Source organism: Daucus carota, chromosome 8 (assembly GCF_001625215.2).
Source record: "Daucus carota subsp. sativus chromosome 8, DH1 v3.0, whole genome shotgun sequence".
In the NCBI taxonomy this organism is placed as follows: Eukaryota; Viridiplantae; Streptophyta; class Magnoliopsida; order Apiales; family Apiaceae; genus Daucus; species Daucus carota.
In genome coordinates, this window is record NC_030388.2 from 249,735 (window position 1) to 266,954 (window position 17,220).

At 33.9% G+C, this 17,220-nt stretch overlaps 1 protein-coding gene across 25 annotated transcripts; it reads left to right on the forward strand.

Moving 5' to 3' along the window:
• Window positions 1–1,008: 1,008 nt before the first annotated feature.
• Window positions 1,009–15,388, forward strand: LOC108199179 (uncharacterized). Of its 25 annotated transcripts, none has more exons than XM_064083564.1 (14): window positions 1,009–1,148; window positions 1,242–3,780; window positions 4,917–4,994; window positions 5,804–5,907; window positions 6,030–6,681; window positions 8,358–8,416; window positions 8,863–8,935; window positions 11,881–11,987; window positions 12,068–12,134; window positions 12,251–12,324; window positions 13,427–13,545; window positions 14,158–14,193; window positions 14,316–14,420; window positions 14,945–15,388. In XM_064083564.1, the coding sequence occupies exons 6-13, from the start codon at window positions 8,366–8,368 to the stop codon at window positions 14,386–14,388; spliced, it is 600 nt and encodes a 199-aa protein (XP_063939634.1). In that variant the 5' UTR covers window positions 1,009–1,148; window positions 1,242–3,780; window positions 4,917–4,994; window positions 5,804–5,907; window positions 6,030–6,681; window positions 8,358–8,365; the 3' UTR covers window positions 14,389–14,420; window positions 14,945–15,388. The 25 variants fall into 25 exon arrangements, 22 of the variants coding, with proteins under 22 accessions (XP_063939634.1, XP_063939632.1, XP_063939630.1 ...); XM_064083562.1 differs by having other exon boundaries at window positions 1,242–3,421; window positions 3,679–3,780; window positions 4,917–5,907; XM_064083560.1 differs by having other exon boundaries at window positions 1,242–5,907; window positions 6,030–6,140; window positions 6,582–6,681.
• Window positions 15,389–17,220: the final 1,832 nt, after the last annotated feature.

The following is a 17,220-nucleotide window of genomic DNA, read 5'->3' on the forward strand; positions in this document are numbered from 1 at the left end:
CCCGATAATTTTGGATCTGGATCCGAATTTAGATTTTATTTTTAGACCTGAAAAAGTTTGGATCTGGATTCAGGTATTCCGAAGCGATTTAAACCCGATCCGAACCAAAACGAATCAATTTGGAGTGATATCGAGGACATGTTTTGTCTTCATCACATGCTGGTCTCCTCAATCAAGGACCACACATTTCTTCAAAGTGTTGTGGTTACTGACTTTAATCGACGGGGTACTTTAACTCTTGAGGAGGACATGCTGGCTGAGCTCCGAAACTGTGTGCCCAGAAACCAGCTTGAACATGTCCTCATGCGTGATAGGTCTGGTTCTGCCATTAATCTGGATGTCCCTGGCCCGAATAAATTTTTGGGGCTTATGTTGAACGACGTCTGCTTTAGCATCCTAGAATGGTGGGAAAATCCTATGCACGATCATGATCCTATCCCCAAGGATGAAGATGTTTCGGGTATTCCAGCTCACCTGCAAAAAGGCTGGCTAGTGCAACTCCTACGAATTCTATTGAAAGACCCAGCTATGGTGGAGGTGAACGATAGCACAGATATTCTTCAACTTTTTGGGGGTTTAAAGTCCGATGGCTACCTAATTTAAAAGGATTATTATTCTCCTTGGGAAAATGTATTTGTGCCGCTCTGTGGCCTTCAAATAATGTTTGGATCTTGTGTTTCCGTATTTCCTTTACTAGCCTGGACGATTATGTTTTTGTATTGACATTAACTTATTTTGTTGTTCCTTAGAATTGTTTTTTCTTTTTGCGTGGTTGATTTTTTTATTTTTTTTTGTTATTACCTGCTCTTGTTGCAGTCGCATGGTTCACCAATATGAGCCCATACATAAATACTATATGAGAGTGGACATAGTTAAATGTTTACAAAGACAATTTATTCATTATTTTTATTTTTATATATTGAAGATAAGATTAACAAGTGCCTGCTTTTACAAGCAAAATTATACCCCATTCTCGATCTGTTAAGTTCTTTGACTATTCTATTTAAGCTATTTTGGGTCTTCATTTGGCCAAAGCTGGAGATGAGTGCAATCATGCTTCTCTTCTTTGAAGTTTAGATATCTGGTCATTATCCCAAGTAACCAGACTATCAAATGGAGGAAACATTATGGTTTTAGCGACGAGTCATGTAGGTTTCATTCATCTGTTATATAATTTGTGTTCTTAAAAAAATTTGATTTAGTTTTTATTCTGATGGACATCAATGTTGTTCTACTTTTAGGTCATGGAGCTGTATAATCTAAAGTCATCCACATTAGTTTGAGTGTGGGCCAAACTGCAGATCTAACTTATGGTGAGCCCTGAATCTATTTATGCAAATTCTCTTTTTAATTTCTCATCTCGTGGGTAAAGAAACTTGGAGCCAGGAATTTTTATAAAGCTTCACGACTGGTAGTTAGTCATAGATTGAAATCAAGTATATCTAGTGCAACACATTAGTGCATTTATTTTCGTCGCAAACCATCCATACTTTCCTTCTATCTACCATTGTCACCTCAGTTCTTTACAATTTATATTTTCCCTTTTCATGAGTAAAGGGCAGCTCTACAAACATATATGGACCATTGCTCAGTCGAAGATGTTCTATCCACCAATATTGACTTTGACATATTAATCAATGCCAAAATAAAGCCACAAAGTTGATAATGTTTTTACCTAATTTCAGATATTGCACTGAAGCTGCAGTGAAGCAATTACAACCTTTGACAGAATAGGCTTAAAAGTGCATGTATAACCCCTCTGGTTAATTTTTTTTATTTTAAAGATTTCTGAGAAATCATATGCTTGCATTTCTAATATGAGCTTGCCTTGTGTCAAAACCTCCTATATTTTCATAAACAATACTACAAAGAATCATGTTTTCTGCTCACCAATGAATTCATACCATCTACTTCCTCAACAATCCAAGTTTTACTACAGCTATATCGTTACTTGATGATAAGTTTAACTTCTTTAAGGACAACAAAGCATCCAAGCAACGGACTTTTGCTGTGATATTGTAAATTTGATAATGTTAGTAATCGCTATATTGAATATCTTTGTCTACAAGCTCTGTGAACTTAATGAAGCCAAGTATGATGATAAAGACAAGAAGATGGCTTTGCTTCCATCAGGGCAAATATGTCGTCGCTTTTCACTTAATGAGATTTAATGGGCAACACATAACTTTAATGATAAGTATCTGACAAGAATGGGAGGCTCCGCGAAAGTCTACAAAGGAATAATTGATTATGGAGCCACTACTGTTGCTATAAAAAAATTGAGTTTTATTTAAGAACAAGCTGGAGATTCAGAATTCTCGACTGAAATTGAGATACTCTTCAAGTTTAGGCAGTCTCACTTAGTGATCCTTATTGGTTATTATGATAAATCACATGAGATGATCCTTGTCTTTGAGTATATTTCCCATGGTACACTATCTGATCACCTGCATCGAAGTACTAAAAAAGGTTATGACTCCTTGTCCTGGATTCAGCGCTTAAGTATATGTACTGGAGCTGCTGCACAGGGGTTGAACCACCTTAACACACTGGTGCAAGCACTCATTAAAGAGTAATACATCATGGTGTGAAAAGTACAGATATTTTGTTGGATGACAACTTGGAAGCTAAAATTATAGATTTTGGAATTTCCAAGATTGTAGAAGCAAATCAGGGATTCACTATGTGTGTACAGCTGTCAGGGGGGCATTCGGGTACATGGATCCAGCATAAATTTTGACTGGAAGATTGACAAGGAAATCAGATGTGTATGCATTTGGAGTAGTGCTGTTTGAAGTTTTGTCTGGAAGAAGAGCTGTGGATTTGAGTCAACATGATGAGCAATCAGGTTTAGCTGGACCTGGACAGGATTGTGTCAAAAAAAGAAGGATAAATGAGATCATTGATTCTAATACGAAATTTCAGATTTCGCAATATTCTTTAATGGCTTTTGTGAAAATTGCATACCAATGCTTAAATAGAAAGTCCAGTTGCTCTGACAAAACTAAAAAAAAGCTCAGCTGCCGACCAACAATGGCCAAAATTGTGGTAGTTCTTGAGTTCTCATTGGCATTGCAAGAGTTTCCAGATTCTGGTCTGTTTGTTGGGGCATTTGGAAGTGATAGTGTACAATATTCTACAGCAGTGGATGTAGTGTATGGCGCGCATCAAATTAAGTCACTTGAGATGAATTGTACTAGGATAACATTCTCAAGGAAGATTTTCTAGATACTTTCAGCCATGATCTGGGTGTTCTGTGATATTTGAAGAAATATATCATTGGGACAAATCATTTTCTGGATTAACAGGCGATTTATTGCATGTCCTTGATGAAGACACATTTGCTCCCTCGAGCAGCGGCATTGGAATGGCAGTTGCCATTTAAAGATTAAATCCAAACGAAAGATTCAGAGCTATGCAGGTATTTTCACTTAAAAAAATTTCAGCTGATTATCAAATAGCCAAGGAGTACTAAAATTGAACTTGATAACTATATCTAGCATGTCCATTAAAAATTGATTGGGTAGATGAGTAATTCCTAGTAGTATTGCATGTATTAAAATTTCTACGTCCATAAACTATGTGTCACAACTCACAGGGCACTGTCCCCATATTTTTGAATTGAAAAGAGTAACTAATGTAGTTGAGATATTTGGTTTTTGAATTTTGTGGAAGAAGACAGAGGTGGATCTGTTTGATAGATATTCCCATCCAAATCTTGTTATTGTTAAGCTTCTTGGCTTCACAATGAAGGGGCCTTAGAAAGATATGCATGCTAAGGTGAGCACTGATAATTCATGTTGAGTTATGGATAGTGACTTGTTACATTTTTATTTTTATTTTTGCGAAGAAATTTAACGGGAAATTATATCACTTTGAACTTTCGATGAAGGGACAAAAAAATAATAATGTAAACTAGAGTAAAGCAAATATGTTTCATTCATCTGTTATATAATTTGAGTTTTTAAAAAAAATTTGATTTTGTTTTTATTCTGATGGACATCAATTGCTGTACTACTTTTAGGTCCTGGAGCTGTATAATCTAAAATTGTCCACATAATTTTGAGTGTGGGGCAGACTGCAAATCTAACTTGTGGTGCCCTGAATCAATTTATGCAAATTATCTTTCAATTTCTCATCTTGTGGGTAAAGAAACTTGGAGCGAGGATGTTTATATTTTCGACTTGCTTCTAGCATGTCTTGTGTTTGCCATCTGTGACACTATTATTAGGGAAACCCAGCGTACCTATTGTTCTGAAATCGTATATCTCGGCTACTATATTTGCTGTTGATGCAAAATTGGTGGGCTGTGTAGGAGTTCTGTTGCTGTGTTAGCAGATCAAAAACAACTCCCATAGTTGCTGTTGATACAGGATTGGCGACTTAGTTATTTTTTCTAAGAATATGCAATGAGAAAGACCAACAGACATTGCTCTTTTCGAATTCCTAACCCTTAGCCTATCATGGATGTATAGTATTTAATAAAATACTATCCATCCATAATAGGGTAAAGGTATTTGTCCATTTTTTAGTATATATAATTAGTATCGTCCTAACTAAAATCTAAGATACATTGAAAAGAAATTCTACAAAATACATTATCTTGTGACCTATAATTAATGGTTTAGGGTTCATCTAAAATCCACAATAAAAAAAATAAAAATTTATCAGCCAGCTCACCACAAGAACAGAGTGCAAACAAAAGACAACAACACCAACACGTTTGCATAATCTCGTCAATGTAATTGCTTCACTGCTATATATTATTAAGCTCCGTGTTCGCTGGGTTATATTAATAGATATTTTTAGGACTTTCTTTAGCCCCAACATATTCATCCTAATCGTGCATATATGACCATGCTTGGCTCTCTCGTGATTCCGTGATGCTAAAGTGTATGTTGTTCATGATGCTAAAGCGTACATTGTTCATGCTTGGGCTCTGCTTTATGGACTAATTATATTTACTAAACAATGGACAACAAAGGTTACAAAAGGTTAGTTCTTTCTCCTCCAGTTATGGTAATCACATTTTATGTCTCAAGCTTTGGTGTCTTTACAGTTTATATGACTTTTGGGGACAATATTAATTCAATTCTGAGCTTCTTGCTGCTTAAAGCTTTATAAGTGATATGCTACTAGAAGAAATTTAACTTCTCTAAAATTATGTTGTACAATATGTCACAATGTATGTAAGTGTGTGTAGCAGCTGTGTGTTTAGGAAGAGGTAAGGCAGAGAGAGATTGAACACAAGAGTGCAGTGAACTGTGTGTATTGTCTATACTACTACTTCTGCTGCATTTTCTGTTTTGCTGTGTTATTACAACGTACAAGAATGAAGTCCAAGTCTCTTTATATAGATAAACTTAGCTTCTGGTGAAAGCTTGCTACAGTGACTTACTTGGTGGCTACTCTTTCTACAGTAATTATGATGTCACCTTAGTGACATCATCTCGTTTATGTCATTTTCTAGCTTATAATTCATTTTCTAGCTTATATTTAACACAATAGCATCCCTTCTCTATGTTACTCGGACTTTACTAAAAGTGTCCGACATTGATACTTCTCCAAGTATCATACCCGGCAACATATTGATAAACATGCATGTTTTTTGGCCTGAAATAAGTGTCCAATTCCGAGTGTCCATGTCCATGTCCAAGTGTCGAGTGTCCGACATGGGTACTCGAAGGTAAAATGAAGAGTCTGAGTAACATAACCCCTCTTTAGGTTGTTGATCCTGTGTTTTTTTACAATAGTGCCACAATTTGAATGTTCTTATGCATTGTACAGAGGTGATTGTGTGCAGGCCGACCCTACTGCAAGTATTAGGGGCAGAGGGTGTCACATCGGCATGCTTCTGTTTCCCTTGATCACCACATTGGTGTTGTAAGGAATCTACTTGATAAACAGGTTACTCATTCTCAATTGTCATCCTTTCTATAGTATATACTAGTTGCTATAGTTGTGGTCGGGCAATATTTTTTTTTCCTTTGCTCAACTACCTGCTTTTTTCTTCTTTCTTTTTTATATAGATTCTTGCAGGATGATTACTCCAAGTACATTTTAGAATGATGGTTCAACTAATGTCACTTGGTTGACATAGCAGGCTCTGCATTTGTTGCAAATCTTCTACTCATACCAGTGTATACCAGTGTCTCTCGCAGGAAGCCTCTTGCTTTTTATATCTTTCCTGACTCTCTTATTCAACTATAATCATTATTTACTTTATCTTTAAATAGATATAATAAGAGTTGATTCGCTTAGGACAACTAAAAGGGTTCAGAAAGTAGTGAACCACGAGAACCCTGATGAGCTCAACTATATATATAATAGAAGACAGGTTTTTTGGCCTGAAATTCTAAAGATGTGCTTAGCACCTGTTCAAAAGACAGAAACGTTAATCCAGTTATGCTTGACAAAATACTTGAGTTATATTTACTGTAATTACTTCTTTGCTTTACAGGACCTTTGGCACACAAGGCACTCTTTCTTTTTCTTAATATGAACTTTCTATTACTTCATCTTAAATTTTGAAAATTATACGAATTGTTAATCTAAAGAGTGAATCATTGTTTATATGTCAGAGGTGCAAGATGATGGCAAGCTGGATTATGTGTCTGTTGTAATTTCTACTGGAGAACCGGTCTTGTGGTATAGGCGTTAAGCGGCCATATCTTTAACTTGGTAAGTTTGGAGAAATGACTATAATTTATTAATAGGATAATTATTACCATTGATTATTTTGATTTTGGGTGTTCAGCTGAATTGATTCATCATTTTTCCGAGTTTTAGTGGATTTCTTTTGAAAGTGGCTAACTGAAAAAGCTATATCAGCTTTAGTAGGTTTTTTTAATTTTTGTATTGCTAGGTTGTTTGTTTTGATGTGCTCTTTGTTCGGCAAGCTGTAGTATAAAATTACATATAAGTTGCTACAAGAAGAGTATTTGCTGCATAATGTTATGTAGTATATACATAATTTTTTCAGCATTCACTCAATTGTTTGTCACTTCTAATTTGACAAATTTATTGGTAGTTAACTGAAAGACAATCTATTATTACAATGAGTGGAAGAAGATAGCACAGCCCTGCTACATACGATTTAGGAGACTGTATGAAAGATACCAGATGTGAGAATTTATATTCTATAGTGTCAGAAAGTTTTTCTTTCATGAAAGAATTATGATGCTACAAAACTAGATTCGGTTGCTTAAGATTTGATCAGAAAAGAAGTATGTCGAAAATAACTGTTTACATACAAAAATTTAGGAAAATAACTGTTTACATACAAAAATTTACTCAATTTAGACGCATCACACATGTTTATCCTCTAAATCTATATCTATATCTATATCTATAACTATCTATATTCTATATCTATCTATCTATATCTATATCTATATAGGGGTGGGTTCTGGTACAAACTTACAAACTTACAAACTTTCTGCGTTCAACACATATATAATTTGAGTTCAACATTTTTTTAACATATTTTGTTGAACATCGATTAGAATCGTGTTGGAAAAGTACATAAACTACTTTTTCAATGTAAGAACTAAGTCAAACGTATTATATAACTAATATTTATGATTCTAGACCCTACCCAAACCCCAGAGGTATAGTTTAAGCATCTTTATAGACATATTCAACATAATGATAATTAGTGTTCAACACCCGATGTTGAACCCCAGTTACAAATGTGTTGAATGTGCGATTTATTTACGCGTTTTTTCTAAAAATTGTGATGATTTTTCAAGAATTTTCAACATAGATACATTCTATAACTAAGGATTAACACGATGGGAGAATAAAAAAAAAGTTTGTAAGTTTGTAACTTAAAAAAGTTTTTATTTGATCCTATCCCTATCTATATATCTATATCTATATCTATCTATATTCTATATTCTATATCTATATCTATATTCTATCTATCTATATTCTATATCTATCTATATTCTATATCTATAACTGGGTAAAAAAATTTACTCAACTCTCTCACATATTTAACCCGTTGTCATATATTTAACCCGTTTATTAAATGGATAATCCATTTACAACCCATACACAAATCAAACTAAATGGATTATCTCGATACTGTTCTCTCGATCGATCACGTATTCATGCCTATTCAATTCAAAAGTAAAATTCTCGCAGTATACACGCACACAATCAATATCTCTTATTTCAAACTACTTCAAAATCGATCGATGATTTTCGTTATACTCTCTGTTGCTTTTTTGCTACCTCTGTGCAAAGGTATGTTTGTTATGCATCTATATGAAACTGTGTTTACCTAGATATGCATCCGTATCAATCGATATGAAGATTGTTTTTTCGTATTTCTTTTTTGTGATGTGTTGAAGGCGACGATATGGTTCAAGAGAATTTGATCAACGAGCAGTTTTTGATTGATGCATACAAGGTGTTTGATTTATATTTTCTATGATTTTTTTTGATTTTGTAAGATCTTCTCAAACTTTTATACTCTTTTCATTCCAACTCACATGTTTTTTCCTTTGTAATCTCTCTTCACTGTTTATTCTATTTTTTTTTTTGAGAATGGCCAGTAGAAGCTCTGTGTATTGGCGGTCATGTTTATCGGGTCTTGATACATCAAATTTGTACTCTGGCTAGTGAAGTTTAAATCTTGAATAATCAATTTTTGTATTAGTCTGTGTGACCATGGCACAAGCTGCTGTCCTGGACATCATTGTGATTGTGAGCAAGTAGTTATATTGTTTAGTTTGTTCAATTATTGGCGCTGCATTTGGTTGATGGTTAAATGACAAATCTGGGCAAAAATAAATCAATCTTGCTCAACATTATCGTTATCGTTACTCAACATTATCGTTACTCATTACATTACAGGTAAAAAAATTTCTTGAAGCTGCAAAAGTGGCTCGAAGTAATGCTTCCTACAGAATTTCTGATGCATCAGCTGGTATGTTAATTCGATTGATACCAGTATGTTAATTCGAACGATTGCAGGCTGTAAATTCATGTGTATCATGTACTGTTAGTTGATTGCAGATACTTTTACAAGTACTAATTCATATTTTACTTAGGGTCCTGTTCCCTGACAATTGATTGTCAGGGAACGTTTACACAACACACTGTGTCCCAGCCGTTGGATCGACGATCCAACGGCTGGGACTAAAGGAAATTTTTTTAAGTATCCGCAGAAAATATCCGCGGACACCAGGTCTTTCCGCGTGTTTTTACGCGGACACACAGGGGTATCCGCTGACAATAACAGCGGACAACACAGAAGGTTGTGATTCATATCAAAACAAACTCAACCCCCCAGAGCTAGTTGTACGCAGTAATCCTCTACTCTATTTTCTCACCTTTCTTTCTTCATTCATTCTACTGATAACACTCAGCGAGAGAGAGAGAGGGGGGGGGAGAGAGAGATGGGGGTGGTGACTTCGTCGATGGCAGCGAAGTTTGCGTTCTTTCCGCCAAAACCGCCGTCATATGAGCTGGTTGAGGATGGAGATGGGAAGATGAAGATGAGTAGTGGTGGGATGACGGAGAGATCAAACGTCGACGTATTGAAGATAAAGACCAAGAGAGGTACGGAGATAGTGGGGATTTATTTTAAAAATCCGGCTGCGAATATGACTGTGTTGTATTCACATGGGAACGCTGCTGATCTGGGTCAGATGTACGATTTGTTCGCTCAGCTCAGTATCCATCTTCGAGTCAACTTGTTCGGGTCAGTCAAATCAAGTTGTCCGCTGTTATTTTCAGCGGATACCCTGTGTGTCCGCGTAAAAACACGCGGAAAGACATGGTGTCCGCGGATATTTTCTGCGGATACTTAAAAAAATTTCCTTTTGTCCCATCCGTTGGATCGTCAATCCAACGGCTGGGACACAGTGTGTTGTGTAAACGTTCCTTGACAATCAATTGTCAGGGAACAGGACCCTTTTACTTATTGTCAGTGTCCTCGAGGAAAGCTAGAATATTGGCAGAGGATGCCCTTTTTTACCCATCTATGATGTCCGGGACATACTACTCTTTTGAGCATTTGTTAGGGAATTTGTTCGGTGTAGCGGAGTTGTAATCTTCCTATTAATGATTGTGACAGCTTTTATTGCTTTGCTGTATACTCGGTTCGTCCCTCTAGACCAATCTTTTCTGCTATGTTTTTGTGAAAGTAGGAGTTAGTATATATCAATCTGACAAAAATATATAGATAATTAAGAAACAAATGTCAGTGGAGACTTTAATGAACAAATTGACTCTTGCATGAAGATACAAGAGTATATGATTTGAAATTTCTAAATATCTTCAAAAATTTCCTTCTCCTTTACAGGTTTAAATTTTTACTCACTATGCAGTGGCAAAATAATTTTGTTAATACATAAATGCTTAAATGGAGTAGAACACTGACAATATGAGGTTTCTTTGTTACCTTCATGACACTGTGGGCTTTTACCTATCTGTCTCTACTATTGTGATTTTATAATACAATATTCTAAAAGACTAATTATGTATTGTTTAATGTTTATTTTTAAGATTAAATTGGTTGTAATTCATTTGTTTGTATGTATATTTTTTGAATATGGAAGTAGATAATGTAAGGCAATGGTTATTAGTTAGTTAGTTTCCTATTATCAATAAGTTCTTAAAATAGATGAAAGAACCCTGATGAAAACCAAGCATCAGGCAACAACAGAATCTGCAGGGATTACGGGCGATTCTTGGAGCACCATTGAAGATAAAGCTAAACTTCTTAATGCAAAGTTGCCATTGGTAATTCATACATATATTATATAGACTAATTGCCTGCAATGTCAGGCATCAACCGAAACTTTGGTCAGACAAGTGACAACACCACCTTTAGAACATTCTGGTGAGAGTTTTATATACTTTTCGGTTTGCTAACATGTATTAACATTGTGTATGTTATATGAAATTCATTCATGTTCTTATGTTATCAATTTCGTGTTCCTAATTTCTGACGTGATCTGGCCGAAATATAATTTGAGTGATAATCATAATTTGCAGTGAAATTTATGCCACTAGGATAGAATGATAGAACGATACATTATTGCTACTGATTTAAAACATCAGAACATCTACAATATACAACCATGGAATTTAATTGATTGTGCCTTAGTCGTAAAAGTGTAATTATAAACCTAGGTATGTATATGTTTATCTTCTATCTTCTATCTATATAATAGTTGCTGAACTCTGTTTTGCACAGTACTTCTGCCTTTTAAGTTTGTCCCCCCAGTTTTCAGCTTATTTACAACAGATGCCATTCACCCAAATGCAACGTGTGATAGTTGATATATTTATCAATAAAAAATTAACACTAACACTTTATTATTGAAGCTTACTAAGAAAGCTTCCACTCTCTCCCTCCTCTAGACGGTACTTTCTTCTAACTTGCTTAATTCAAATTTCAAAACTTGGAAATCAAAATCGAACATATCTCTCTCTGCTGAGTGCTTCTTTTCTATTGTTTAGATCTCTAATGACGTCTTTGTATCTCAATTGCAGTTTAAAACTTGGACAATGAAGTGTTTGATGATGTGTCATAACGAAAAGTATTGGTAGTCAAATTCTTTCTATAAGTATTTTCTTTATAAGCATTTTGAAGTAATGTTTTAGCTATTAAATTTAGATACATGTGATGGTTAATTGCTTGATTTTATGTTTTTCAATTATTTGTGTATATATTGGATTATATGTATTAGCTACTTCATTGTATTTTCAGGTTTAAAATGATTCTCTGTCAATTATACTCTAATAATATAAGTTTGCCTTATTTTAGGTAATGTGATTTGCTTTAGTTTGCAGTAATCTTGCGGCTCCATAGTTCTTCAAATGAATTTTTGATATTTGGACAATATATACATGTGCTTTCAGTTGGAACTCTTGTGGGAGATATAGCTTTGTGGGAAGTGGATTCTGGCAAGATGGCCCTACGACCTCCGCTGCCATGGGACACTGAATCACTTTCGCCAGAATTATTGGTGTGTTTGTTCTTCAGTTAAGTTTAACTATCAGTTGATAGTTAATTATTATACGAGACTGAATATTTTGTGGTATTCAGTTAGCATTTGAAGAAGCTTCAATCTCAGTATGTCGTGTAAGATGGAACCAGGATGGAACTTTATTTGGTGATCTCAACACCTTCCTTTAATTTGAAGTAGATAGAAGATGAATTGCTGATCTCTAAAATTTCTAATCTCTTACAAATTTTGTTTATTATGACAATATATATAATAATTTGCAGGAGTTGCATACTCAAAGCACATTATTCAGCTCTATTCCTGTCCTGGTACTGGGAAAATTGTGCGACATAAAGAGGTCAGTAGAAACTGTACTGATTCTCTAAAGCATTGATGAGCGTACCTTCAATATATTTCCTTTTATTCTTGATTGTCAACACTCAGAGATTTGCATGTTAAATAGTAGCATTAGGGAAAAGAAATACTCCATATACCACAAGAAGAGTCCCAAAATTTCAATGCTCTATTCCTGTCCTGGTACTGGGAAAATTGTGCGACATAAAGAGGTCAGTAGAAACTGTACTGATTCTCTAAAGCATTGATGAGCGTACCTTCAATATATTTCCTTTTATTCTTGATTGTCAACACTCAGAGATTTGCATGTTAAATAGTAGCATTAGGGAAAAGAAATACTCCATATACCACAAGAAGAGTCCCAAAATTTCAATGTTCTTATTCTCCACAATAAATATCTAATGAGCTTCGGATATAAATTACCACCATCTATACTACTACGGTACTACCAGTCTACCATGCCACCTTTATGAAGCAAACAGATATCCATGTAATTCTATGATCTTAAATTACTTTTATTTAGATAAATATAAACTAACACACTGCATAACCAATATATTTCATCTGCAAGGCATACTTTCATAATACAGTAGAAGGTAATACTTAACTAGATGTAACAGCTAAAAATAAACAAAAACAATACTGTGGATCAATAATTGAGAAGGTGTCAACTGTCAGGACTAGCAATATCCACATATATTGCAAATTTGAAGCTAAACACAGGTCTTGATTAGACTTTTACTGTCGAGCGACAAGATTTAATATAACAAACATAAATAAATATATCTAACTAGGGGTAGATGAGCAAAATTTATGTACATGTATGTTTCATAAAGCTGCTGCATTGTGTGCTTATTGATATATACCTAATGTCAAATGTAAAGCATCTTCTTAATAGCATCTGACTATTTTCCTCATTGATGGTTAGCGACAAGCTGGAGATATATTATGCATGTTTTTGTTTGATGTATATTTAAACAACTGAAGGTGGCCATATTTTAAGGGGTAACACGACAATCTTTATCATTAATAAGTATACAATCAGGCTCTGGCATCAATTATGTGCTTCTCTCAATTCTATTTTTGACAATATACTGTTTTTTCAGTTTGAACCCGATACTTGGTGCATTGTAAGTAGACACTTAACCATCGCAGCAACACACCTCAGCTGCTGTTCTGTTTTCATCTTCGTTCCCTGCTTTGTGCAGCACCTGGGGTTTTACAGGTTATAGTACAAATGTCCTCTTGGGGATTGCTATCTTTCTAAACTAGGATTTTTTTGCTCAGGCAACAATGTCTACCTAAGCTATACAGGGCATCCTCCTACACTGAAAATGCCCTTTTGAAATCCGAAATAAAAGAATATTGTGAAAAATATATTTTTTATCTTATATGAACTTCTAACTATGCCACGAAAAGAATACCTTTTATCTTTTTTTTTTATCTATATAGAATCTTTATATAGAATATATATATAATAGAAAGGTATGGATATTTATATATAGAACATAAAGGTCTGGTTTCATCTAATTATTCTTTAGAGTATTTAGAGTACAAGGGCATATCTGATCTGGACCTAACATCCAAGTATCACTTTCATGAGTTCAAGACCATCAGACTTTTGTGATTTTGGATAGCCAAATCATATTTTGCTCTGTGTAATGATTTGACTATATAAAAGTTGCATAAATCAGAACGAGTACCTATCTATCTATATAATAGTTCATGTGATCTATTTTATTATCTATTTCTTTTGATTTTACTGATCTGTAATAATATTTATTGTTCAATATTTGTTCCATTCAACTAATCTTATTCGAATATGTTTGTTTTGCAGTTTGAAATATGTGAATTTGTTGAAATCATACACCAGGTATAGCTACATCTCTTTTGATTTATTCTCTTGATCATTATAATCTATGATTTTTGGAGTTTTCTTGATTTGATTTTTTAGTTCATTATTATCACATATATATTGCTTGATGGTTTGTGTAGGAGAAGCATTTTCAAAAAGTCATATGAGTATACAAGCAGAAGCTCAATGAAAAGTACTCCACGTTTTAAGTGAAATGAGCGACGTCAATTTGAGACGGTTAAAAGGTATCTTATTTTCCATATTACATGACTACATGTCACAGTTGATTTTGTATATGCATCTTAAAGTTTTCTGCATTTTTTTGTACACTTTTTAATGGGGCTTTTGGTTTAAATAAGTTTGTATAGATGGTCTGGAACAGTGGTTTGTAATGCAGGTGATATCTTAATGCAATGCAGATGTCTTAAGTCATATGCTAACAAGGTTAAAGTCAATTGTGATACTCTCATATTCAAATTTTATCCCTTCAGTCGTGTTTAAAGAGATGTTAGAAGTACATAATGCAGAAGCAGAAGTAGTTGATGTTTGGAAAGTATTTAACTGATTTAGATTAAACAACAGCAAGTCGCAAGTAAGGAGGAAGAAGGTTATTAATTCAAGTGTTTGCCTCTTGATAGTTCAGGGAATGAATATGGACGAATAGGCCTATATAATTCTACAACTTTTTGGGACTTATTTCAAGATTCAAAACTTTCTTGGAGATTATATATAATATTTGTATTAATATTGATTCTGTTATATTTGTTAGATGACATAAGAACAGAAAGACAAGGTTTGGTTAGCTCAACTGTTAAGTTCTTATCGAGTAATAGAACGAGATGGTCCTGTCTAGATGGGTTTTGAAGGTAATGTGTCTCAGAAGGTGGTGAAGGGTGATGCTAACCCAGGTCCAAGCCATGTGCCCGACGATGTTTAACTCCGGGGATTATGAGTTTAGTTTTTATCTCAGTTTATCTACGTGTTTTAGGAGTCTAGGTTTTGATCTCAGTTTTTCTTTCTCTGTTATTGCTCTTTTGCATGGGTTGCATAGCCTTAGTACCTTTTGATGTATACGAATTCCCAGAAATTATCAACAGTTTCAACAAGCAGAAATATCAGGGACGGAGGGAAAGGGGGTATGGGGTGGTCTTGGCCCCCCAAAACCTTTCCCAAGTCCTTTTATATAATCAATTTATATGATTAAAATTCATAATTTGTAGTATTTAGTACCCCAAAACTCATGATTTTGTAGTATTCATTATTAAAAGAGTTAATTACACTTTGTAACCCCTAGGTTTGCTCCAAACGCAGTTTAGTACCTGAACTTTAAAACGTGGCAATATGCACCCTAAATTTAACATTTCCGTGCAAGTTGTAACCCCTAGTCACTATTCCGTCCAAATCTACCGTTAACTTTAACTGTTTGAGCAGTAACTGCGTGTATATCAGTTTCTAACAGCTATTTTACCCACTGTGACCCCTCACAAATTATGTAATATATTTTGAAATTATTTCTGAACGCACACAACGATGTAAAAAAATTTAAAATAATTTTAAAAATATGTATCTAGACTTAGAATCGTAAAATTTATTTATTTTTAAATAAACGATGTAATTTATTTTAAAATTTTAAAATTTTAAAATAAGTACACATTTAAAAAATTATTTTAATTTTTTTACATCGTTGTGTGTGTTCAGAAATATTTCCAAAATATAATACATAAACTTTGAGGGGTCACAAGGGGTAAAGTAGCTGTTATAAACTAATATACACACATTTACCTCTCAAACAGTTAAAGTTAACGGTAGATTTGGACGGAATAGTGACTAGGGGTTACAACTTGTAGGAGAATGTTAAGTTTAGGGTGCATATTGCCACATTTTAAAGTTCAGGTACTAAACTGCGTTTGGAGCAAACCTAGGGGTTACAAAGTGTAATTAACTCTTTTAATAATGAGAAAACGCCTGCAATGAAACAGCTGAAGAACATCTTAATGGAAAAGGTAACACCGTAAAAAACGTACAATTTTCATAACTCCAACCTTCATTTTTATTTTATTTTAAAACAATTTCATATTTTAATTGCAGATTTGAACTTGAAAATTAAAGGGTCTCATGTTTAGACAAGTTTACTAGACTCAGAGTTTGGAGAATAATTTTTAATGTTTTATTCGGACTTTTGTATTATAACCGTGTTGAAGAAAACATTATCCTATGGGTTTGTACTAATTATCTACTGCTTTCATGCAACGTACTGGCTTTATAATATAAGCTACTCTAATTATAAAGAGAAATTTGTATTAATAAAGAAAAAAAATGCTAAATTATAAAAAAGGGTTTAGAATTGTAAAAAGAAGAGAAATCTATAAATTTGAAATTTTAGTCGATATTATTAATGTATATTATATGATTCATTTTTACAATCATCAATCAATCAATATACTTGTATAAAGGATAAGCGAGACATTCTATTTTTCTAATTTTCTGAAATTTTTGGATGAAAAATATCAAAAACTAGAATTATTTTTTTTAGTTTCAGATATATTATAAGTAAGTTTCAGATTCTGATTTCGTTTTAGATTATTTATGGAATATAGTATTTTCAAAGTTTTAATCTGATTTTGTTTTGTATTATTTAATTATATGAAAGAGTAGCACACAAGTCTCTCCGCACCTATAAATGTCTCCTATAGAACCTATAAATGTTCCTTATAGGTTGTAGGGTTTTGGATCATCTAAACACAACCTCTTATCTCACCGGTGATAGTTCTCTTGCTCGATCTCTTGCTCGATCTCTAACTCGGGGGTGTCGTTATTATGCAATGATATATGTTTGTTGGTTATTCTTTTATAATATTTGGAGGAAGATATTATTTATGCAAAAGTTCGACAATATATGTTTGCTCGGTTCAAGCACCTTTTAAGTGAAAGCTGTTTATACAGTATTAAAAAAAATAAAGATTGTCGGAAGCAAAGGTTGTTATAAACCGCTATGTGGAAGTCGACAAATCCAAACACAGGGGAAGAATATAGTCCTGACATAAT

Bases quoted from the DNA above. Each gene is read 5' to 3' on its own strand.
- LOC108199179 (XM_064083552.1), top strand. From the start codon at position 8,073: ATGGATTATCTCGATACTGTTCTCTCGATCGATCACGTATTCATGCCT. The intron at 8,417-8,862 runs GTGTTTGATTTA...ATTACATTACAG, and splicing joins TTTTGATTGATGCATACAAG to GTAAAAAAATTTCTTGAAGC. The intron at 12,325-13,426 runs GTCAGTAGAAAC...CTGTTTTTTCAG, and splicing joins AAATTGTGCGACATAAAGAG to TTTGAACCCGATACTTGGTG.